Source organism: Eleginops maclovinus, chromosome 5, assembly GCF_036324505.1.
Source record: "Eleginops maclovinus isolate JMC-PN-2008 ecotype Puerto Natales chromosome 5, JC_Emac_rtc_rv5, whole genome shotgun sequence".
NCBI lineage: Eukaryota > Metazoa > Chordata > Actinopteri > Perciformes > Eleginopidae > Eleginops > Eleginops maclovinus.
Genome location: NC_086353.1, coordinates 9,171,167 through 9,195,699, shown reverse-complemented (window position 1 = coordinate 9,195,699; position 24,533 = coordinate 9,171,167). Strand labels below are relative to the sequence as shown.

The 24,533-nt window shown below is 42.9% G+C and overlaps 2 protein-coding genes across 4 annotated transcripts; one reads left to right on the top strand and one right to left on the bottom strand.

Annotated features, from left to right (window-relative positions):
• Positions 1-1,497: 1,497 nt before the first annotated feature.
• On the top strand, positions 1,498-10,189 carry zgc:112980 (uncharacterized protein LOC503706 homolog). Of its 3 annotated transcripts, XR_010165820.1 has the most exons (21): positions 1,498-1,572; positions 2,419-2,538; positions 2,629-2,737; positions 2,934-3,027; positions 3,179-3,329; positions 3,439-3,553; positions 4,210-4,335; positions 4,460-4,522; positions 4,633-4,755; positions 4,860-5,015; positions 5,237-5,290; positions 5,549-5,775; positions 5,859-5,938; positions 6,375-6,452; positions 6,556-6,633; positions 6,917-7,021; positions 7,128-7,233; positions 8,529-8,593; positions 8,804-8,854; positions 9,681-9,732; positions 9,896-10,189. XR_010165820.1 is itself a non-coding variant. In XM_063883191.1 (19 exons), exons 2-18 carry the CDS (start codon positions 2,427-2,429, stop codon positions 8,836-8,838), a joined length of 1,812 nt encoding a protein of 603 aa, XP_063739261.1. In that variant the 5' UTR covers positions 1,498-1,572; positions 2,419-2,426; the 3' UTR covers positions 8,839-8,854; positions 9,896-10,189. The 3 variants fall into 3 exon arrangements, 1 of the variants encoding a protein (XP_063739261.1); XR_010165821.1 differs by lacking the exon at positions 8,529-8,593; XM_063883191.1 differs by lacking the exons at positions 8,529-8,593; positions 9,681-9,732.
• On the bottom strand, positions 10,189-23,535 carry smcr8b (Smith-Magenis syndrome chromosome region, candidate 8b). Its single transcript, XM_063883190.1, has 6 exons — positions 22,860-23,535; positions 14,866-15,278; positions 13,653-14,395; positions 13,051-13,518; positions 12,278-12,782; positions 10,189-11,889 (listed from the first exon to the last, which is right to left on the bottom strand). Exons 1-6 carry the CDS (start codon positions 23,034-23,036, stop codon positions 11,442-11,444), a joined length of 2,754 nt encoding a protein of 917 aa, XP_063739260.1. The 5' UTR covers positions 23,037-23,535; the 3' UTR covers positions 10,189-11,441.
• Between the last annotated feature and the right edge of the window lie 998 nt (positions 23,536-24,533).

Below are 24,533 nucleotides of genomic sequence, written 5' to 3'. Positions count from 1 at the left end.
CACACTGCGCCGTAATGGATGAAAATCCTGCAGCGCCCGCAAGGGTCCCCTGCTCAAGAAGGCACATGTACAGGCCGTCTGAAGTCTGCCAATGAAGCTCTGAATGATTCAGAGAAGGCTTATGAGAAGGTGATGTGGTCAGAAGAGACCAAAATCAAGATCTTAGGCATCAACTCGACATCTCGCGTTTGGAGGAAGACAAATGCTGCCTATGACCCCAAGAACACCATCCCCAGCATCAAGCATGGAGGTGGAAACATTATGCTTTGGGGGTGTTTCTCTGCTCAGGGGACAGGGCGATTCACCGCATCGAGGGGAGGATGGAGGTGGCCATGTATCGTAACATATTGGCTGATAACCTTCAGCCAAGCCAGGACACTGAAAATGGGACTTAGGTCTTCCAGCACGACAATGACCCAAAACATACGGCCCAGGCAACTAAGGGGTGGCTAAAGAAGAAGCCCATTAAGGTGATGGAGGGGCCTAGTCAGTCTCCGGATCTTCATCCCATAGAAAATCTGTGGAGGCAGCTTAGGCTTCCAGTTTACAAGCATCAGCCTCCAAACCTTAAGGATTTTGAGAGAGAGCAGTGGACCAAAATCCCCTCCTGAGATGTGAGCAAACCTGGTGACCAACTACAAGAAACATCTGACCTCTGTGGTGACCAACAAGGCTTTCTCCACCAAGAACTAAAGCATGTTTTATTGGGGATGAAATACGTATTTCCCCCAATTAAATGCACATTAATTTATATCTTTTTTGTAATGTACATTTCTGGATTTATTTTTTGGATATTCTAAAATAATCCTACCATTAAAATGACAGACTGTTCATGGCTTTGTAGCTAAGTGGGTAAACTAAATTGGCAGGGGATCAAATATTTATTTCCACCACTGTATATATTCTTTGGGTCATTTTCTGAGCAAACAATGGCCTTTACAAAATAAAGTGACAGTACAGTTGAAGGGATAAAAAGATGCTTTTATGTTAGAGGCATTTACAAACGAAGGGGCAGAATGTCGCACTTAATAACCACTTAACATACTACTGAGAGAAAAAGTTCCATTAAAGAATATTTATACTTTGTTTATTATGCACACAAAACCTCAGGGGTACATAGCAATGTATATATACATATACAAAAAAATAAATATATATATATATATATATATATATATGTATTTATAAAGAAAAACAGTGATAAAAAAAAAGGTAATATTTAAATAAACATATTTATTAAATACACATTTGGTTTTATTTTTTAATTGTTCTGCCATATTGTTGTAACTCTAATTAAAATGTTTGTTTAGAGTCAGTCTATTTCCTCCTGTGAATGAGAAATGTCCCCCAAATTAAAATGATTTGTACAAAAATAACAATATCCCTTGCGCCTTGTTCTCAACACTGCAGACCAGTAGGTGATGGTAATCCTTCTGCAAGCCAGTTTGCTGTCCGCTAATAAAGCCATCAGAGAAGAAAGTACAACGTAACATCCGGTGACGGTGAGTTTAGGAAACGCCGAGCGGCAAAACAGATGTAGTTATTTGTTGATTGATTAAACGGACAACAAAGGTTAGTTTACTGTATTTAATATCAAAACAGCAATGTAAAAGTATTTCGCATTTATGTTTTGCAGTAAAGAAGGGAACTTTTAATGTTGACATAATCATGTGTTGTTTTACACGTATTTGACTTTCGGTTTCCTGCTTTGAGGAACGCTAACTAGCATATTTTAAAAGTACGAGAATACTAACGTGGTTCAGTGAAACAGAAAGAAAGTTAAAGCTACTGAAGCATGCAATGTTTATGGATAAAACCCACTCAAATCTGATCCAGATTTAAATGTACATTGGTTTTGTTATCGACATGAGCTTGCCCTCTTTCCAACATCCTAATAAGTCAGTATGTAAACTTTCGGAGTTAAAAGAAAAGTACTAATTGGACATTGTTGTATCTTCCTTGAGGTTTTCCATTTTTTCCATTCTTTCTGAAACCTGATACTTAGTATTGCATAGAATGCCAGCGGAAAATAATGGACTTTTTACTGCACTTCATCAAGAGTTTTAGTTACTTTTGAGCCATGATGACTTGAAATAATATGATGCAATGCTATGAAAATCAGCACAATATTAAACATTTAAAATACAACATTCACACGATTGCCTCAGTGTTATTGGTCTAAAAAACAACAACAACATAGTTCTGACAGGGAACATTTTACTGAAAAAATAGTACTTTTTATTTCCTATAGTTTTATATGCAGGGCTTTAATTTATTGTATTGTGAAAAATACTTTCATACAGTAATTGAATTGAATTAAAGGATCTGAATCCTCTTTCCACCACTGCCTAAAGACTAGACCAACATCGTACTCATAGTATTTATACGTGAGTTAAATAATGCCTTTTCTTTTTCCAGTTTTTCCGATGGCTAACACTGGAGAAATCATCATCCTCAGTGATGATGAAGACTGTGAAGCCATATCGTGCAATGAACCCTCGGTCCTCATCGTGGAGACGGAGGATGTGAAGAAGAGTGGTAACAGCTGTTTACTCACCAGCAGCCTGTATGTGAGGGGTGTTCATGTTATAAATACTTCACTGTAACTGCTCCTCTTCTCTGTTTCAGAGTGTGCTGTACCTCCCACTGCTCTGGATGAAGACTTGGTCATCACCTTCTCCCGCACGGCTGATGTCCTTTCTCACGCACGCTACGACTGTCCCATACATTCCTTCACGTGAGTAAATTACCACACACAGTCTTTGGTGGTTTTACGGTAAACCGAATTCACAGTTTAGAATTCACAGTTTGGTGGAGAATGCACAAGGATATCTTTCTTTTTATTTGTGTATGCACCCATACTTTGTGAATATTTAGCTTTTTGTACCTCTATTAGAGTTATTGACACGGGGCCTCTCTTCTGTACTTTTCAGAGCTACGGATTGTGAGGTCTCTGCTCCTGTGTCCAGTAACCAGCTCATGTGTGATCAGTGCTTCTGCTACATCTGCGACAAGCTGGCCTCATTAGTATGTGTTGACTTAACGTCTGGAATAGTTACATTTATTCAGAATGACCTTAAATTAAAGTTTATTTGCATTTGTTGTTGAGCGATAAGTGCCTCACAGCTGCATCAATATTTTCCTGTGTGTGTGTGTGTGTGTGTGTGTGTGTGTTCAGTGTGTTCTGTGGTGTTTCAAAGATGTGTGCCACTGCAACAGCCACAACAGGAGCGATTTTTGGAACAACCAAAGAAACTGCGCGCTGCTGGGAGGATTGAAGACTTTTAACCTCACTTTATTGGAAATAGACTCTCACCTCCGAAATGCAGGTAGTCGCTCTCACGAACACATCTGGAAATCTTAGTGACATTTGGAAAAACCACAGTCTTTAATTACATGTAATTTAACTTCCACTGGATTTGTCTTCCTCTTGTCAAGAGACAATGCTGCAGAGCTTCAGACGAGGCCTCGCCACCCTGTTCACTGCTTTCGTGAAGGGAAGAGTGCCTGAGGAGTGCGGTCTGAGCCAATCACGCCAGAATCGCGTTTATGAGTGAGTGACGTACAGCTGTAACACATTCGAAAGAATATTTGTATCTGTGCAGGTGAGCTCCCATTTATAGATCAGGGTTCTGTGAAAGTCTTTAGGATCTACAAATGTTTGTACCAAATTCCCATCCAATACCATATGCTAAACTTTTTTCTTTCCAAAAACCCAAACAATAGTGTAGCATATAAGGAGCACTTAACAGTTTTCCACATGAAGTTCAGTTTATAAGTGTCCTTGCAGCAAACTGGATTTTAAATGTCTTTAGGTCTAAGAAAAAAGAAGCTGTGACTGAAGGGGAAAACTATCCAGGTCATTATAAAACTCTGATTGGCCTACTGCCTCTATAATCAAGGTGAAACACTGAAGGCTATGAAAAGACAATGACTCGTGCATGATTATCAAGGAGTGAATGCGATGATGTTCACATGACCCAAATATCGAGTAAGAGTCGAGTGTCAAGTCTCAGGAACAGTGTCAAGTAACGGTGTGTGAGACTCGAGACGCAAACTAATCCCGAACTATGGAAAACATTCAAACAAAAGTGTGTGGACATTTACATGCTGTGAAAAAAATAGACCAAAGCATGGCTACAAATACACTATTATGTCACATTTGAGCACTGACATTAGGAAGTGTATTTTTTGTGGTTTTTTTTGCAGTTACACTCCGGTGTACGAGTTTGTGTGCTCCTTCCTGAACAAAGCAGATAAACAGGACGGCAGAGCTGCTGCCATCATGAGGCTTGGAGCCACTGAGGACTTTATTAAACATTTTCAAGTCTCAGGGTACATGCACATGCACGCACACACATCATTTTGCATTTCCTGTTCTAGCTTTAATGGATATTTTCACAGATTTTATGTTTTTTGTGTGTATTAATTTCCTCTGGGATTATGTGATTCTTTACAGGTCTTTCACCCCACAGTCTGCCATGGCTAATGCTGGTATAGCCAGACTAGTGTTATTGCAGAGGTATACACACACACACACACACACACTGACACACAGTGTGTTGCATCCTGTCTGTTCATTAATTTGTTTATATTAACGTCTTCTTCCCTGCATGTGTTGGGGTTTTTCAGGGTCGTAGAGTCTGTACAGAGACAGATGGTGATGGCTGATTTCCCACCAGCGTTCAGACTCAAACTGCAGGAGTTTTACAAGGGCCTGAATTTCCCCACTGAGCTGAAGAGCATGAAGAACTGGTGTGTGTGTTCAAATGCATCTCTGAGGCAGCAGCTCACAACCGCGTTTGTTTATTTCCTCCACAAGGTTGCACATTATAACTTTTTGAGTGTGTGTGCTTCAGTCTGAGTGTTCGTCCTTGGGATGATGTCCTGCTGGTGTCCGTGATGAAAGGGCAGAACGTGTCGGGCTTCCGCAAAGACAAAGGCAAGAATGACTTCCTTAGGGAGCAGATCTCTGTAGTTCTACTGAGAACAGAACTACTACAGCGACAGCACAGGTACAACACACACACACACACGGTCATATGTGGCTAAAGCGTAGTGGTTGGTAATCTTAACGTTTCCGCTCCTCCAACAGTGACATACAGTATAAGCCATAAACATATTGCAGGAGAGAAGTGTGAGGCGTGGCAGCAATCCACGCTGTAGCTGTTCTGCCTCACTCTTCACCTCTTCATCTACTAATGAAATTAACCCTGTCTGGTATGTCTGTCTACAGATACAGAGAATTGTGTCGCTACCTACGAGTTGTCGAGACAGACAACCCCAAACTGTAAGTCTTTTTCATTTCATTGTGTATTTTCCTAGAATTGGGTCTTTTAATGGAAGTTTTTTATGTATGTAAAAGTGAGATGTACCCTTTGTGTTTCACTTTGAAAAACTTGCTCTGATATCCTTAGGCAGTATATTATGTTCCACTTATACTGAGAGGTCTTACTCATGTATTTGATACCTGTGTTTTTCACGATTTATGTTTATTTTATTCTCTTTGTTTTTTTTAATGCAGTTTTTTTGTTTTGTTTCTCTGTAGCTTCCACCAGTTGCAGGACGTCATCCCATACTTCACGTGCATGATGGGGGACTTGGCAACTGCTCTGAGCAGTTTGCTCCCCACAGTGAACGCCCCCGCCACCCGCTTTACGCCACAACTCTTCCTCTTCTATCTCTGCATCTTTAAAACTGCAACAGCACCAAAGCTGGCGGTCATGCAGCCAGCAGAGCTGTCCTCTTCTGATGCAGCGTGGGAGCCGATTAAAGGTCAGATGTAGATCAATAACTTGTTTTACACTTTTTTTTTATTATAATAAAAAAAGATTTTCTCATAAGTCTCCACTCTGCAGATGCTGTGCCGCTGACACATGTTACTCTGGTCAGGTTTGCTCTCAGGGTTCAGAAATGCTGCTCTGCCGTCTACACCGATGTGAGTCTGCTATCACTGCTCAGTTTCATAGCAAATCAACAGAAAGGAACAACAGCTCTTTTAAAACACAACATTATTTGGAAGTCTGAGTTATTCAAAGTTTTGTAGACTTTAAAACAGTTATCTGGAGGCAACAACACATGACTTTGGTTCTGGAAGATTTATAGTTTTGATTTAGAGTCTAAGTGGTATTGACCAAAAATCGTTGGATCAATCGTGTTTTTAAAGCCCAAAATTGTCGTGTACATAATCAGAAGGAGCTTTGAGTAACCCAGACCTCTCAGGTCATCTTTCAAGGCCATTTTTTCAGTTTAAGTTGCTGAAATTCATGATGAGCACACAACTGCAGTATGGGCCTGAAGTTATCTAATGTGCGTGAATTTGCGCTATGAATACATTTATGACAAGCCCAGCATGTTCTTTCTTTCTGATCCAGGCTCAGTGTTGGACCAGTATACTCAAAGTTGCTAACACAAGCAACGCTCTGCAAGAACCGAGGCCAGAGTTTCTCCACGTAAGTGTTTCCTGTTTATATACTGCTCCTGTTTCAAATGTTGTGGTTTTTTGGAGTAATTGCTTTTATTCAGGTCTTTTTCTCTGTCATGTCTGGACTTCAGGAAGCGACGGTTGTTGTGCATTCAATCCTTCAGGACAAGTACGGGTCAAACATTCAGATTCCACGATTCTTTGTGCAGGTTCGTACATAAGATCGCAAATACACTCAAACAAATGGATGTCACAGGTGGTTAATATACTTTTAATATTAGGACTGTACCAAATGTTTCTCCTTTATGTGCAGAGGCTCAATTAAGGTTTTTGTTTAAGCCTCTTAATAGCTGTTGTGAGGTTTTTGGGACATCTACCCAAAAAAACGACCTAAATTTAAATAAATGGATTAGATAACGGTTTAAACAGAATTGACGTAAATTTAGCTATTTGTTACAGCCCAACTTGAAAAATGTGTGTTTGTGTTTACAGGAGTACCCAGATCAGGCCTTGTTGCTGGTGGTAACGGGAGCTTTATGTTTGAGAATCCTTGATGCTCCTCTGAGTCCGGCCCTCCCTGTGCTCAACACGTTTAAGGTAATCTCCTGTCCCTGTTGAGAACTGAACAGTTTTCTGACTCTCTAACAGTTTCTATGTTCCGTAACACCATAAATCTGAGATCAGTAATGTTTCTGTGTCTCAGGGGAACGTGTGGGCTCTCAACTGGCTGTGGAGCAGTTTGTCCACCAGCCCCGAACGCCTCAACTCCTTCCTGCTGGAGTTCTCCAAGGAGACTGAGATCATGACAGGTGTGCGGGCATCTTTATAATCCTTCCTTGTAATGAATTCATCACTAAACCTATAATGTCCTGATTATCTGGAGGTGGAAAAATAAGTATCAATATGATAACTCAGGTTACATTATTAACCCATGATTTTGTTTCCTTTTAACTAAAACATCTTTCTGTGTAGTTTACAGAAAAAACACTATTGTTTTTTTTGCCACACCTACATTAAACCTTTCACTGTAGTTCAATATATATATATATATATATATATATATATATATATATAACAAGTGAAGGAGTTCAAGTATTTCGGGGTCTTGTTTTCGAGTGAGGGAACAATGGAGCGTGAGATGGGCCGGAGAATCGGAGTGGGGGGAGCGGTACTGCAGTCGCTTTACCGCACCGTTGTGAGGAAAAGAGAGCTGAGCCAGAAGGCAAAGTTCGTTGTCTACTGGGCCATTTTCGTTCCTACCCTCACCTATGGTCATGAAGGATGGGTCCATGACCGAAAGAACGAGATCGCTGATACAAGCGGTCGAAATGGGATTTCTCCGCAGGGTGGCTGGCATCTCCCTTAGGGATAAGGTGAGAAGTTCAGTCATCCGGGAGGGACTCGGAGTAGAATCGGCGCTCCTTCGCGTTGAAAGGAGCCAGTTGAAGGATGCCACCTGGGCGCCTCCCTAGGGAGGTGTTCCAGGCACGTCCAGCTGGGAAGAGACCGAGGGGTAGACCTAGGACCAGCTGGAGGGATTATATCTCTTCGCTGGCCTGGGAGCGCCTTGGAATCCCCCAGTCAGAGTTGGCTGATGTGGCCAGGGAAAGGAAAGTTTGGGGTTCTCTGCTGGAGCTGTTACCTCTGCGACCCTGACGGAAAAGCGGGAGAAGATGGATGGATATATATATATCTGTATACTTTGGTGTCACCTAGTGGCAGTAATTACAAATTGCAGCAACACCAGCGCTCCATGAAGGCCTCTATGTTCTATGAACAGAGGTAACCTGTGAAAATGAGATGTCCCCCCCCAAAAAACAAAACCCTTTATCAAACAGCTGAGGTTATTATCAGCATAGTGATCTTTTCATCCACCGTTCCCTCAACTAACCCGCCCTCTGCAGTCAGCAGGGATTTGTTCTTTCTCTGTTCTCATGGTGTCCATCTGCTGATGAAGCTAGAGACACAAACACAATGGCACGCTCACCAAAGCATTACTATACAGAGCCACTAGCGGGGAAAACTGTTCACTGTTTCTGTAAATGAAGAAACCAAACTGCCTTCAGGCGCCACAGCAAAGCATGTTTGTGTTTCTGTTTGTCAGATGGGGATCATTTATTACCATTACTTTCCACCACCACCCCCTCAGTCTCCTTCAAGTGAGGACCAGTGAGTTGTATTTAATTCATAACAGTCGATGAACTATTACATTTTCCAAAAAGGCTTTGGACCTGATGTGTCGCCTTGTTTTTCATGACCTCTCCTGATGTGGTGATCAGCACCTACTGTAAGTCGCTCCTTCACATGTGGTGATGCGTCACGCGGTGTATCGTATTGCTGTGGTGTTGATTTAACCTGCCTTGTCTGCTCCTCCTGTAGGCAGTCCAGTGGACTTCAAACACGCTGTTAAGTAAAGGCTCAGTGTCAGCTGTAAGTACCACTACTCTCACTAGCTGTTCCTTGCTCTGTCTCTTATTGCTTGTTCAAGAACCAACTCTTAAAGGGAAAGTCTGCAGTGTCCATTTCTCTTTTGGTGGCGGGTCATATACAGTAAAGTTGGGTGGATTTTTCCTGTTTTGCTGGTCTGCTGTACACGCAGGATGATGTTATACAAACTGGCTGTACTATGATCTGCCATTTTAACTTGTTTCTGCAAATTTCAAAAGAAGTTTGTCTATTAAAACTTTTACGACAAGGCATGTTAGAGTTATGGCCAAAACAGAACGCCTCAATAACACAGACACTCGGTTGTATCACCGGTTGTGGATTTCATATAATGCCACATTGCGCTTTTTTAAATGTATGTATTCCTCTATTTTGAAGGGACAGAGCTCTTAAAAAAAGTAACAACAAAGCATGCTTTTAAAGAAAGTTCATAGCAGAGTACGCCATAAAAAGATCTGTAAAATCCTCCTCGCTAAGAAACAAGCCTTACATAGTCTGTGCAGGTCACATCTTGGCTACACCATGGCTCAAACACTGACATCCATTAGAGTTTCTTTTAAAACATTTACAGAATAATTTCGTACCTGGTCTATGATATACTGAAGCAAGGCAGGATACGAAGTTAATTAATCTGTTTTGGTTAGATTAGCAGCACTGTAGGGAGCCTGGAGGGCATTTTAGTGAGATTGTTTGGGAGCGGAGAGGGAGATGCACCTGGAGAGATGTGCACTCTGGGGGCAGTTTTAATAAAGACCTTGAAATATAATAGTCTGTGAGTGGATATGACATAATATCTTTGCTCTCCCCCAAGGCTTATCGTCTCTCCCATCACTGGCTCCATTTGCACATAGAACAACCAAACTGTAAGTGTTACCAGATTGTAAAGCAGGGGTGTCCAAACTACGGCCCGTTGTCCGTTTTGAATTGGTCCACATCCCAATGGTTTGCACACCCCTGATGCAAAGCCTCCTTCCTACAGCTGATGAATGTTGAAATAACCAGTTTGTATCCCTCTGGTGTTTGCAGCCTGACCCCTCGCTGATGTTTCTGTCAAACATCGACTCCCAGCGCCTCCTCTTCTGCACACTGGTGACGGAGGAGCCACAGGAAAATGTCAGATTTTTTTTTACAGACGTTACAATGTACCTGAAGGGACTTCTAACACATCCTCAGTGTGATTCAGCGTAAATCCAATCTGAAAGACACTTTATGATGATTATTTCAGTTTTTTAATTCAATGACTTTCTGGAAGTAGTTTTGTTGTTACAAATGCCCAAAAGATGTAATCATTTTATGTTGGAAAATAAATGGAAAATATGACGGTTTGCGGTGTTTTTATTGCTTCATGTTGCTTCACATTTAAACCCCATGTCAAATATATGATTTTACTTTCAGAGTAAATGCATGCAACCTTTAAATCGGCTCATATTTGCAACAGTACAAATAACACAAATAAAAGTACAGTGTTAAACAAGGCTCTGTCATCAGCTTCTATTCAGAGTTTAAGGCGGCATTTCCTGTTTAATGAAGTGGGGTTTTATGAGGCACCTGTCCATAGTCAGTATAAACCAACAGTAGTTGGCGCTCCTTAGTTTAGCGAGCTCCAGCACTGAAGCAAAGCGATGTTCTGCTCTCAAGGACAGGGACAAGTATTAGCCACCTTAAAATAACTCATGTCAATTGAAGAGAGGGCTATATTAAGGATATTATCATTGAAATACCTCGACATCAGATAGCCCTTTTCTGAAGATGTTATCAATGCTCTCTTCAGAGCCACCGGACCCCATTGTCATAAAGAGTCATTTTAGGAGTTGCTTGACTGTGCTGCCTTGGTGTGTTTAGTTTGTCACCAAAGAGACAGCAACACAAAAACTAACTGATGTATGAAGCATAAACCAGCAATTTCCTTATTTAGGAAATTCTAATTTCCCTTTTTGACTGGTGACATTGAAGACAGCGTACTAAACAGTTTTAGTTCCTGGTTTGAAAACCAGGACAGCACACACTCAAACTGATACTGATTTTGAGGGTGACTAAAAAAGGTTTTGCTGCTGCCCGTCTTCAGCAGTAAATGCGTTGCCTCTAAGCTGGTACACCAATCTGTTTCTCCAGACTGGGATGTGCCACCACTGACTCTGGATATGTTTCTCGTACAACCCCACTTCAAACAATCTGAAATGTCCCTTTAAATTAAGCATTGTTTAAATGCGGCTCAATTATCTTAATTTAAAACAGTTCACATGTCAAACAGTAATAAGCCATCAGTTTTAAAAACACACTCCAATAAAAGTGAATACTTCATGTGTGAAGTCTGCCAGCATAAGTAAAAGTCTTCGGTGCCAGAGGGGCACTAGTGCATTTGTATCCAATAACGTATAGATATATGACCAAAACCATCATGGAGTAAAAATCATGCATAGAAAAAAAATCATCACCGCAGATAAAAACATAAAAGCGTGATTCTTCAGTGTCGGACAACACAGCTTAGATTATAGATAAATCAGTGCACAGTTGTAGGTAATATTATAGTCTATCTTCCTGACTAGTCTACTAGTTTTTGTCCTTTATTTGTTTATGCTGTAAATGTATTTTTATGCAGGTGCATTGAGTCGTAAGAGAATCCAAAAACTGGTGGTCCACGTCCTGCATGGCGCTGTTTAATGAGGTCACACAGGAAGTGTATCACTTTCAAATCATTCTCACTGCTGCACAATCCTCGCGTCCACATGAAGTCCTTTTCTTCTGAGGCATCATTCCCTCCAGATTTGTTTGGACGCTGTAACGCAGGATTAAAGGTGCACAGCAGCGCCTGACTGGCCAGTGCAGTCAGGCAGCTCTCCAGGTGCAGCAGGTAGGTGATGCCCCGGCTGATGCCGGAGTGAGGGTCGGCCAGTCGGCTGATGAGAGAGCCGGAGTACGACGGACAGCGCAGCGTCCTCTGGTCCAGGTCCAACAGCGCCAAGTAACGACTGTAGCGAGTCAGAGAGTGAATGATGCTGGCCGAGGTGATGGAGGATGATCTGGTTAAACAGCGAAGAAGAGTACGCAACATTTATACGCATTCAATTGTTTTCATCATTACCATAAAAACTCAGATATCAGATATTGGGTTTTTTGGCATTATGCTTGCATAGCTTTCAACAGTTAAATGTGGAAAGTATATAACACATCCACAAATTCACAAATATGGAAATATGAGGAAATTATATTACAAAAAAAATCATACCAAAGTCAAGATCAAACATTAAACACATACAAATCAACAACTCCTTCTGACTGCATAAGAGCAAATAAAACATAATGGCAATAAGGTGCAATGAGCTTTTGTGCCCCCTCATAATTAAGTATATAATAGTAAACATTAACAAATGTTCAAAGTTATGTATCAACATCTAACAATCGCTGTACCTGTGCATTCCTATCAGTCTCCAGGTGAGCAGGTCGGTCAGTTGCAGCGGTGTGTTCAGACACACCTTCACAGCATTCCCATCAGGACCAGGAGCCGGCAGGAAGAGACTCAGAGCATCCACCAGTTTCCTGACCAAACTCTCGTCACCACCGATGACGACCAGCGGCCGGCCGCTCAGGAGACAAAACAAGGCATGCTGGGAGAAGGAGTTCTGTTTAAGGAACCTGAGGGCTCTCAGTCCGGCCTTCCTCCTTCTCCTCTGATGTGAGTGGGGGATGCTGTGAACGTTTTGACTTTTAGACGGCAGGTCTGTGGAGCCGTTGATGCTGGTGCAGTCGGACGCCTCGTCGACGCTCAGCAGCCGGAGAGGAGCACAGGGCGGAGACCACCGATCGACTTCTGCCAGAGCTACAGTCGGGGCAAAGTTAACACGAAGGTCAGGCACCGACCGCTCCTTCTGATGGACTCCAGACCAGCGAGGTATCAACTCCACCATTTCTTCATCTAAAAAATAACAGGTTATTTCATGTTAACGGTTTTATTAAACTGTGTTATTTTCATAGTCTTGTTTATCCAACCCCTGTTTGTGTGTTTATCTGTCCATCCACGGCTAAACTTTTATACTGATGGATTTTCATAATAAAGTTTGTACTCATTTTGAACTGAAGCACAATAAAAAATAGGAACTTATGTTCTTTAAATTAGCCAAATCACTTTTATTGTATACTTAAATTGTGTTTAAATGACATAAATACTGTAACAGATGTTTAACCTGGCAGTGGTTTGGACGTCTTCTCAGAACCGTTGTCTTCATGCACATGATTGCTCGTCAAACATTCAATGACCTTCTCCTCTTTCATTAAAACCTCACCACTAACGGTGTTTTGCTTTAAGGTCTCTTCTCTGTCAACACGACCGTCATATTCCTGAACCTGCGCTTGGTTTTCATCCTTGGTAACTGAAGAGGTTGGATTCAATATGTTATCCTCCTTGAGGACATTGTTGGATTTACATTCTCCCGGTATTTCCTCCTCTTTCTCAAAGCCATTACTAAGAGCTTGGTACTCTGACTCTTCCTCTGTGATGGCGGTGAGGTCGTCAGGAAAGATGGACTCTGTGGTGCTCAGAACCTCGATGCTGTCCTCGCTGTTTGTTCGTCTGGTGTACACTCTGCCGTGCCTGACACCTGAATCTACTGCAGCTCGCCTGTAAGAGGAGTCCTTCATCCCGACTGAGGTTTCTGTTGAAGAGAGGGAACCATGTCAGAGAGGCCATTGCGTGTCATATGCATTCCATCTAAAGTACACACTTTTTCCATCAACCTAATAAATAAAATATGTTCAATGTAAGCAATCAGCTAATTGTTTTCAGTACCTCTGCTGTCAGATCCATTCTGGGTCTGATAAGACTTCTCAGTCCCGAGCACTTCAATGCTGTCGCTGCTGCTCACACTCCCCGTCATCTCCGTGCCAACGCTGGGGTCAGGGGTCATTATCCTGGCATCTCCTGCCTCCATTTTGATGGGGATCTCCTCCACGCAGGAGCAGAACGACTCCATGCTCATTGGTTCTGATTGAAACGCCCCAAGGCCGCTCTTATTCCCCGTCGCCCTCTGCAGCTCGGCCTCAGCGCTCTCTCGCTCTTCCTCAGATCCCTCCTCTGGCCTCCAAAGCTCAAACAGGAAGTTGGTGAGCGTGAGCCTCCGGGACAACGACTGTATGGTACTAGTCGTCCGCAGCACACTCCTATCGCCACGTAGACGTCGCTCTGTGTCAGCAAGTTGCTCCTTCATCAGAGACAGGAAGTAGGAGTTGCAAAGCTCCTGGAGAGGCTTCAGACGGCGTTCGGACCTGCAGGAGGGGGTGGTGGAGGAACCGGGCTCAGGAGGCAGTATTGCTGTTGTATCATTGAGGGAGTCGGCTGGGTCGTAAGGCAGGAAGTCAGGACATTTCAGATTCCTGTTTGGGTAGGAAGTGACCTGGCGCAAGAGGTCTCTATGATTAAGGATTGAATGCTCTACAGCTTCAAGCTCATCTGCTTTCTCTCCCTCCTCTGTAAACCCATTTACCCTCCTTGGAGGAGAATCAGTCTCCTGATGCAAAGCCAACCGTGTATACCTGAAACAGTCAAACAGAGTAAAGTTATTCAGCAGCTTTGGAAAGTAACTTAAAACTGGAGTGCAGGACTATACATGCATGAACGTATGTAACATACAACACATGGACTTTGTGTTCTCAAGGATTTTTTTTTGTTCTCCACTTTAACCTTTTATTATTATGTCCAATTTAGGAGACCTTTCCAAGGGTTTTATTTTCTCAAAAATTAGTCAATATGTTGAAATCCCCAACCTACAGATTAAAGCTTATTCATTTGATACTCTCTGAAAACTATCTCCTATGATATCTCCACACCGACAAAGTCATTTGCGATTTCTGTGAAGACAGCCCTCCTCAATCTCTTATAAGGCTGGTTTGTATAAGACTCTGGGATGTGTGAAATCTAAAAGCTATCAGGTGATATATTTTCACCTCTCTAACACATAAGTAGATGTTTATTAATATTTCATCAGAGTAAATCATAATCATACTCAAGCTCTTGCAATTTTCTCTGCAGCTCCAAAGAGAAAGCCTGTCTGTTTCCCGTCTTAAGGCTGTCGGAGGCCTGAGAGAAGCTTGTCGACAGCTCAGAGAAGTTCTCCATCAGCTTCCTCTGGTCGGAGCAAACGTACGCCATGCAGAAAGGACGCACCATACCCCGAGCTTCAAGGTCATACAGGGTCATGTGCTGCACATATGCAAATGCATCATCCGCTGAATCCCCAAGAATAACTTTGGAGTCCTCGCTGAAGTTGAGACGGGGGCCGGGGGATGCAGGAGGGGTGTGGCCGGGGCCCGACGCCTGGTAGTCCACAGACATGATGCGCACAGAGAAGTGGTTGAGGTCGAATGATCCAATGAACCTGGGGTCGTCCGGTATCATCAGCACAGGTTTGGGTCCCACCTGTGAACACACAGCAGAGTAGATATTCATCTGGAGCTACTAATAACAATTATTTTTGTCTTAAAAATCTCACGCATTTTTGAAAATCACCTGAAGACAAGTCCATAGGGGACTTGGCCTGGGAACTGGAAGGTCACCATTTCAAATCCCGGAAAAACCAAGTGCTACCGAAGTGTCCCAGAGCAAGGCACCGTTCCCTACACTGCTCCCCGGGCGCCGTACATATGGCAGCCCACTGCTCCTAACACTAGGATGGGTCAAATGCAGAATGTAACATTTGTTGTATATTTAGTATATTAGTTTTTGCTTTTAGTTTCTAGTTGAATCTTTAATGTTGGTTGTTATGTTTAACATTATTTGTGAATGTGTCACCTACTGAGATTCACAAAATATTCAATCGTATGTCATTATCATTGCAGCAAGGGTTGGATGAAGAAATCAGTATCACTTTCCTTTCACAGTTTAAAAACTGGTTTGTATGCAATGGCTGCTTTGTGAGACATGCTCATATTTTGAGTACGTTGGTCTCGCTTACATAAGTGAACTTCTCATTGAGACTTCCTGAATACATTTAATTACACTCACTTTCAATGGGCACACTATAACCATAAAAGAGAAATAAAAGCAACAAAACCACACTTGTATCTAAAAAACTATTTAAAGAATATATATAAAATAACTCAATAACTAATGTTTCTTTTGTTGAACTTTGGTTATTCTTTAAAATTTAGATAACAAATAAAACAATGTTACTTTCCAATTTATCATTATAATTATTCAACACCTTTTGTTCACTAGTTGTTATTAAATACAATATAAAATACCCAGGATAACAAAAGGAAATGCTCTATTTGTTGAAGGCTTGGTTCCTTTATTATTTGCAACAGTAGGACACTTACAGCACGTTTATACTGGCCTCGAAGTTATTGCATTGTATAGTTGTATGTGCTGTAGTCAGGCTTTTTCTTTATTTCCCTAGAAGATCAATAAAGTCTTATCTCATTTCCACTTTCCCTCCTCATGATGACTTCTACAGTAAAAGTAAAAGTCCGGAATCACTGCACTATTACTGTATTATCACAAATAGTAAATGCAGTGCAAATTTGATTCACTTTACATAGATTGTTGGGTATCTTAAAGCTTAAATATGTATCAGAATGTGCTGATATTTTGTTTTAATAATCTAAATCTGCAAAGTAATGTAAACTGTTAGAAAAATGTTTTAGATTACAATAGTATTCGACTCCAAAATGAAGTGGAGTAAAAGTATACGGTAGCATAAAGTGGAAATTGTGTTGCCTCTCCAGGCATTTAATATTATTACATTTATTTCTTAAATAATTACTTTACAGTTTAAATTAGCTAATGTAAAAATTAATATTATTTTGTTGTTTTAGTTTTTGCGACGACGTCACTTCCGGTTTAGTCACTTCCGGTTCAGTCTCTTCCGGCGATCTTCCTGTTGAACTTAGCTGGGTAGAAAGAATGGCCGACATGTGCATCGGAACATAATCAATCAGCATCCACTTGGAGGCATCAGAGTGGCAATGCCGTGAGTTGTTTGATTGTTAAAGGACATGTTGAAGATGTTATATTATGATGGATTTAGTTCGAAAAACTGTTTGATGTGTTGTATACAAGCTAAAAAGTGATGCAATTGTCAATCAGAATGCCTCATTTCAGTATTGGACAGTTTCTGTTGTTATTTATAACTATGCATAACGTGATGTTAGTCATAAGGTTGTCATAAATAGACACAATATTTTTGTATTATTGTATTTGCAGTTTTCACCGTCTGTTGATGAAGAAGTGAAAGTAAAAGGTCAAGCTTACTACGACTTTGTCTCATTGGCTACGGTTTAACTCAGTGTTTAGTCAGAGTTTCGACACACTGCACGAGAACACTACAGTGAAAAGGCAGCATTGGATGTTTTGAAGTGGTCGCGATGGCAACAAGCAACAGGTCGGCTGTCGGCAGTGCTAGGAGCAGCAAAACATCAGCATCATCAGTAAGGGCAGCCCATGCTCGGGCTGAAGCAGAAGCAGCAAAGGTGAGAGCTTCATATGCCAGCCAGGAGGCTAAGCTAAAATTGGAAAAGGCTGCTAGAGAAGCAGAAAGAGCTACTAGAGACGCTCAAAATAAATTGGAAACTATAAGGTTAGACACAGAGTTGGAAGTGCTAACCCTTCATAGAGAAGCTGACGCAGCCATAGTGACAGCTCGAGTGTTGGAAGACGCAGAGGCGATGCAGTCTGTTATCGAAGACGGGAAATCTGAATCCGAAAAGGGGAAAATCGAACGCACCAGTGAATACGTTCTATCCCAGATCAGCCTTAAAAATCGTTCTCCTTCCTCACCCTTACCCGTTGCTCCCTCACTCAAAGCAAGGTCACATGACAGCTTCATATCATGGCATCCACCTGTGGAAGACGATTCACAATTACAACCTGTCAGCAGGGAAAATGCAGACATCAAGCAACCGTCTCCACCAGAATTATTTGACCCAACTAAAACTGAAACAAAGGCTAAGGTTAGTAGAGCCAACCCCACCATGAATGCTCATGCTCCGTCGTATACTCCACGACATTTCCCTCAAACTGGCACACCCACGTCCAATTTAGGGGAGCCTTTGGCACAGTATTTGGTACGAAGAGACCTTGTGACTTCAGGGCTGTACCAGTTTGATGACAAGCCCGAGAATTATCGTGCATGGTACTCCTCCTTCTCAAGTGCAGCCAACGAAGTCAACCTAACAGCAACCCAACAGTTGGACCTCATGACCAAATGGCTTGGAAAAGAATCTAGTGAACAGGTTAAACGCATGCGATCGGTGCATGTCAACAACCCCAATCTGGCTCTAGACAAAGCATGGGAACGGTTGCGTGAATCTTATGCTGCCCCCGAAGTCATCGAAAAGTCAATGTTCCAGCGCCTGGACAACTTTCCTAAGATTTCAGCCAAGGATCACTTGAAGTTACGTGAGCTTGGGGATCTACTTGCAGAGATCCAAGGTGCTAAAGAAGATGGATATCTGACCGGCTTGTCCTATCTGGACACCTCTCGCGGGATAGGACCAATCGTGGACAAACTCCCTTACGGGCTTCAGGAGAAGTGGGTGTCCGCAGGGTCACGGTACAAAGAAGGAAGCGACGGGCGTTTCCCCCCCTTCGAGTATTTTTGCAACTTTGTTAGCTACGAGGCAAAAAAGCGTAGCGACCCTAGCTTCATTCATCAAGGCAGCACCACAACACCCACCAAACCTGACAAACCATTTTCACGGAACTTTAACACCAACAAACCCATCTCAGTGCACAAAACGGATCTTTCCACAACCAACGACCCTTACAAGAACTGCCCGTTACATAACAAACCCCATCCCCTTAAAAGGTGTAGAACATTCAGGAATAAACTCCTCGATGATAGAAAGGCCTTCCTCAGAGAGAAAGGAATATGTTTTAAGTGTTGCGCCTCCATCTCTCACCTTGCCAAAGACTGCAGGTTCTCTGTGAAGTGCTTTGAATGCAACAGCACCAGTCATGATACAGCCATGCACCCTGGCCCACCTCCTCAAACCGTCAAGGCTCCTTCACCGTCACGAGAGTACGGCGGGGAGGGAGAAGACGATCCCGACATTGCTGTCGTTGGAGCAAGCTGCACAGAAGTTTGCAGTCCAGGCCAGTGGAGCCGCTCATGCTCAAAGATGTGTCTCGCAAAGCTTTACCCCAAGGGTTCAAAGGACATGGCCATCAAAGCCTATGTGATCCTGGATGACCAGAGCAATCGCTCATTAGCAAGACCAGAGTTCTTCAAGCTGTTCAGTGTGAAGAGCAAACCATTCCCGTACCATCTCAGAACTTGCTCCGGCATCATAGAAACATCCGGCAAGAGGGCAGAAGGATTCGAAATCGAGTCACTGGATGGCACAGTGCTCATTTCTCTCCCACCACTCATTGAGTGTCATGAGATCCCGAATAATCGGTCTGAGATTCCAACACCGAACGCTGTTCTTCATCAGCCTCATCTCCATCACATTGCCGAGCACATCCCTGAACTGGACCCAGAGGCAGAAATACTACTGCTGCTCGGAAGAGATGTCCTTAGGGCACACAAGGTAAGGCAGCAGGTCAACGGACCGCATAATGCCCCCTTTGCCCAACGTCTGGATTTAGGTTGGGTAGTGATAGGAGAAGTGTGCTTGGGTAATGTACATAAACCAACAGTCAACACGTTCAAGACAAACGTGCTAGACAGCGGTCGCCACTCAATCTTTCAACCCTGTACAAGCTTCATGCATGTCAAGGAGACGCCCCGTAGCCTTAACAGGTCTGGTACAGCACCAGAGAGTATGCTAGGACAGACAGTGTTCAACCGTACTGAGAACGACAACAAACCTGCTCCATCAGTGGAAGACACCATCTTCATGAAGATAATGGACACAAACGTCTACAGAGACGAAGCTAACAGTTGGGTCGCCCCACTGCCCTTCAGAGAACTACGCCAGCCTTTACCAAATAACAAAGGGCAGGCAGTCAATCGGTTCGCATCCTTGCAACGAACCTTGAAAAGAAAACCAGAAATGGAAGAACAGTACGTGACATTCATGAAGAAGATATTTGCAAATGGACATGCAGAGGAAGCACCATCGCTGACAGAAGGGGAGGAGTGCTGGTATCTCCCAACGTTTGGGGTTTATCACCCACAGAAACCCAATCAGATCAGGGTTGTCTTTGATTCCAGTGCCCAGTACTCCGGCGTCTCCCTCAATGACGTGCTCCTCACTGGACCCGATCTCAACAACTCCCTCCTTGGAGTGCTTTTACGCTTCCGGAAAGAGAGGGTTGCAATTCTTGCAGACATCCAACAGATGTTTCATTGTTTCTTAGTGCACGAAAACCATCGCAACTTCCTCCGGTTTTTGTGGTATAAGGACAGTGATGTGAACAAGGAAGTTGTTGAGTACCGGATGAAGGTCCACGTCTTTGGCAACTCACCATCTCCTGCTGTTGCAACTTATGGGCTACGAAGAGCCATAAGAGAGGGCTCACGAGAGCATGGAGCCGATACTGTCGCGTTTGTAGAAAGACACTTCTACGTGGATGATGGCCTAATATCCCTACCATCTGAAGCCAAAGCCATCGACCTCCTCCAGCGAACACAGGCCTCTCTCGCAGAATCAAACCTGCACTTGCACAAGTTCGTATCAAACAGTCCAGAAGTCACAGAGGCTTTTCCACTGGAAGATTGTGCTCCAGTCGTCAAAGACCTGGATTTAAGTGGAGAAACTGCACCCACACAACGGAGCTTAGGTCTACTGTGGGAGATCACGTCTGACACGTTCACCTACTCTGCATCAACCGTGGATAAACCATTCACTCGACGTGGAGTCCTATCCACAGTCAACAGTATTTTTGATCCCCTGGGTCTACTGGCACCTGTCACGATCCAGGGAAGAGCCCTCCTTAGAGAGCTTACCTCTGAACTATCTGACTGGGATACACCCCTCCCGGAAGACAAATCAAGCAGATGGGAAGATTGGAGAGATTCCCTCCAAGACCTGAAACAGCTTCACGTTCAGCGCACATATACGACAACCTCCCTCACGAAAGCTGTTCACAGGGAATTGTGTGTGTTCTCGGACGCGTCAATCAAAGCCATCGGGGCTGTGGCCTACTTGAAGGTGGTGCAGGAAGATGGGAAGACTGAAGTAGGTTTCGTTATGGGTAAGGCCAAGCTGGCACCCCTGTCAGAACCGACAATACCCAGGCTTGAGCTGTGTGGCGCAGTCTTGGCAGCAGAGATGGCAGACCTTATCCAGGATGAGCTGGACCTGAAGTTAGATGCCATTAAGTTTTACACAGACAGCAGAGTAGTGCTTGGCTATATTTGTAATGAAACAAAACGATTCTACACATATGTCTACAACAGAGTCCAACGAATCCGGCAGTCCTCAAAGCCTGAGCAATGGCACTACGTATGTACCAAAGACAACCCTGCTGACCACGCATCAAGGTCTTTACCCGCATCCCGCCTGGCGCAGACCTCTTGGTTCACTGGACCTTCCTTCCTGTGTCAGCCACCGGCAGAGAAAACGCAGACAGCTGAGAGGTTCAGTTTAATCGACCCTGAAAAGGACTCAGAAATCCGACCTCAGGTACAAACTTCTGCTACCCACCTGGAGGAATCGGTACTCAACTCCGGACGCTTCGAGCGCTTCTCCACCTTTACTTCACTGGTAAGAGGAGTTGCATTCCTCGTACACAAAACAATGGAGGCAAGTCCAGGCCCTTGCAAACCAGTTCTGGACCCGCTGGAGTCGAGAATACCTACCTTCGTTGCAGCACAGACAGAAGTGGACAGTGCCCCGAAGAAACCTTCAGGTTGGAGATCTGGTTCTGCTCAGGGACAAGCAGGCCGCTCGCAACTATTGGCCTATGGCCAGAGTCAATGCCACTTTCCCTGGGAAAGATGGACATGTAAGGAAGGTCGAAGTGAAAACAACTGACCAAGGCAAGGTCAAAACCTTTCTCCGGCCGACTGCAGAAATTGTTCTGCTCCTTCCTAAAGACTGATAGACAGACTATATTTAAGATCTGTACAAGTTCTAAGTGACCTCACATAGGTCAGGCGGGGAGTGTGTTGCCTCTCCAGGCATTTAATATTATTACATTTATTTCTTAAATAATTACTTTACAGTTTAAATTAGCTAATGTAAAAATTAATATTATTTTGTTGTTTTAGTTTTTGCGACGACGTCACTTCCGGTTTAGTCACTTCCGGTTCAGTCTCTTCCGGCGATCTTCCTGTTGAACTTAGCTGGGTAGAAAGAATGGCCGACATGTGCATCGGAACATAATCAATCAGCATCCACTTGGAGGCATCAGAGTGGCAATGCCGTGAGTTGTTTGATTGTTAAAGGACATGTTGAAGATGTTATATTATGATGGATTTAGTTCGAAAAACTGTTTGATGTGTTGTATACAAGCTAAAAAGTGATGCAATTGTCAATCAGAATGCCTCATTTCAGTATTGGACAGTTTCTGTTGTTATTTATAACTATGCATAACGTGATGTTAGTCATAAGGTTGTCATAAATAGACACAATATTTTTGTATTATTGTATTTGCAGTTTTCACCGTCTGTTGATGAAGAAGTGAAAGTAAAAGGTCAAGCTTACTACGACTTTGTCTCATTGGCTACGGTTTAACTCAGTGTTTAGTCAGAGTTTCGACACACTGCACGAGAACACTACAGAAATACTCAAGTGTAGTACAAGTACATCAAAAGTATTTGCAACCGACATTTATTTTATTCTAATTGCACCTATTTATTTCTGTTTTATTCAGTTCTGCGTTGGTATTATGTGATCTTTTTAATCACAAAGCTATTTGTTAGTCTGGTTATACCTGGAAGGGGGAGATATCGTTAGATTTGCTTGTAAACTGTCTGAAGCACTTAAGAGTTACCTTTGTGTATAAAAAGTACTAAATAACTAAAGTTTGATTTGATTTGATGTTTAAGTATAGCATTTTATTAAAAACACACAGCAGGAAAAGATAGTCATCCAAAATAAAAACACACACCTGCTCTGAGAATTCAGCCACCAGTATGAAGTCTCTGTTGAACTGGGAGGTTGAGGTCCAGGGGTTCGGTGGAGGTAACAGGGGGACAGAGAGTTGTTCAGATAGAGCCTCCTCCTCCTCTCCCTCCCCAAACCCCACGGTGCCGGTGAAGGCCAGCAGGTCCGGAGACCCGATCATCCTCACACTGGGATGGGTCCCATGGAGGATCCGCTCAACTCCGGGGCGGGTTGGACTTCCGTTGGTGTGTCAGCTGTTCACACGGGACTCCAAAACAACAACCCGGGAGGTGAAGAGTTGTTGCGCAGTTGTCTACAACAAAGGTGGAAATATGTACCGAATAAAAACTTAAATAAGTATCGTTCACGCATTCACAACTGTCACGTAAACAAGCCACGTTTCCAGGAACAGCTGTGGGGAGAAAACTTAAAGTAGAAGCGAAACTCCGAGCGGGTGGCAGTCACACGGTTACATAGACTCAGTCCAAGGATTCGTTTTCCTGTTTTTCATAGTAAGTGTACATACTTCAGCCTGAAACTACTTTTGGCTCGGTGACCGCTGTAAAACTGAAAACCCTTCACCCATATCGAGCCATGTGACACAGACGCCGGGCCGGTGCCGCTCACTGCTGTTGGGAAAGCGGCGCTTCATGGAAAACCAGGCTGGACGTCAATGACATCCGGTCAACTGTGTCAAAATAAAACACTCAAAAGAAACACCCGCTGGAAATGCACCCACTTTCACTTGTACCAGGGCCGCCCCTAAACTGGATTTGGATTGGGGTGCGGAGGTGGGAGAAGTACTCAGATGGATCTTGAGTAAAAGTACTTGTACTAGAGTGTAGGAATACTCTGTTACAAGTAAAAGTCCTGCATTCAAAATAGTACTCAAGTAAAAGTACAAAAGTATTAGCATCAACATATACTTAAAGTACCAAAAGTAAAAGTAGTTATTATGCAAGTTGGTCCATTTCAGATTACTATATTATATATATATTTATTATTATTGATGCATCAATGTGGTATCAACGCTGGTAAAGGTGCAGCTAGTTTGAAATATTTTGTATACTGCTGCAGAGTACCATGTGAATGTTACTCCATGTGATCATAGAGTGTTATTTAAGTGTTGATTACATTTCACATCATTATTCCACATCTGTAAAGTAACTAAAGCTACAAAGTAAAGTGAATTCAAAGCACACGTTTTACCTCTGAAGTTGGACAGGGGTAGAAGTACAAAGTAGCATGAAATGGCAATACTCAAGTAAAGTACAAATATCTCAGAATTGTACTTAAGTGCAGTACTTGAGTAAATGTTCTTAGTTTCTTCCCACTTCTGTTTGGGTGCCTCCCCTCTTGTAACATGCTTGCACTAAACCAATGTGTGTGTGTGTGTGTGTGTGTGTGTGTGTGTGTGTGTGTGTGTGTGTGTGTGTGTGTGTGTGTGTGTGTGTGTGTGTGTGTGTGTGTGTGTGTGTGTTAAATAGGCTTATTTGTGTGACCACACATTATGTGTAGGCAGGGTTTCATGAGAACAGGATTACATAATAAGATTACAAACAATAAATTCTGACTATGCAGGATAGTCAGAATGTATTGTTTGTAATCTTCGGTTCTGAGCTTGTTTAGTCACCATTTGTTGAAACTAAATGTGAAAAATGTTTGATAAGGGAGTTAA

Coding starts and splice junctions, on each gene's coding strand:
- zgc:112980 (XM_063883191.1), top strand. CDS start 2,427: ATGGCTAACACTGGAGAAATCATCATCCTCAGTGATGATGAAGACTGT. Junction 6,453..6,555: donor CGAGGCCAGAGTTTCTCCAC/GTAAGTGTTTCC, acceptor TCTGGACTTCAG/GAAGCGACGGTTGTTGTGCA. Junction 6,634..6,916: donor TTCCACGATTCTTTGTGCAG/GTTCGTACATAA, acceptor TTGTGTTTACAG/GAGTACCCAGATCAGGCCTT.
- smcr8b (XM_063883190.1), bottom strand. CDS start 23,036: ATGATCGGGTCTCCGGACCTGCTGGCCTTCACCGGCACCGTGGGGTTT. Junction 14,396..14,865: donor AGAAAATTGCAAGAGCTTGA/GTATGATTATGA, acceptor TGACTGTTTCAG/GTATACACGGTTGGCTTTGC. Junction 11,890..12,277: donor AGACTGATAGGAATGCACAG/GTACAGCGATTG, acceptor CTGTTTAACCAG/ATCATCCTCCATCACCTCGG.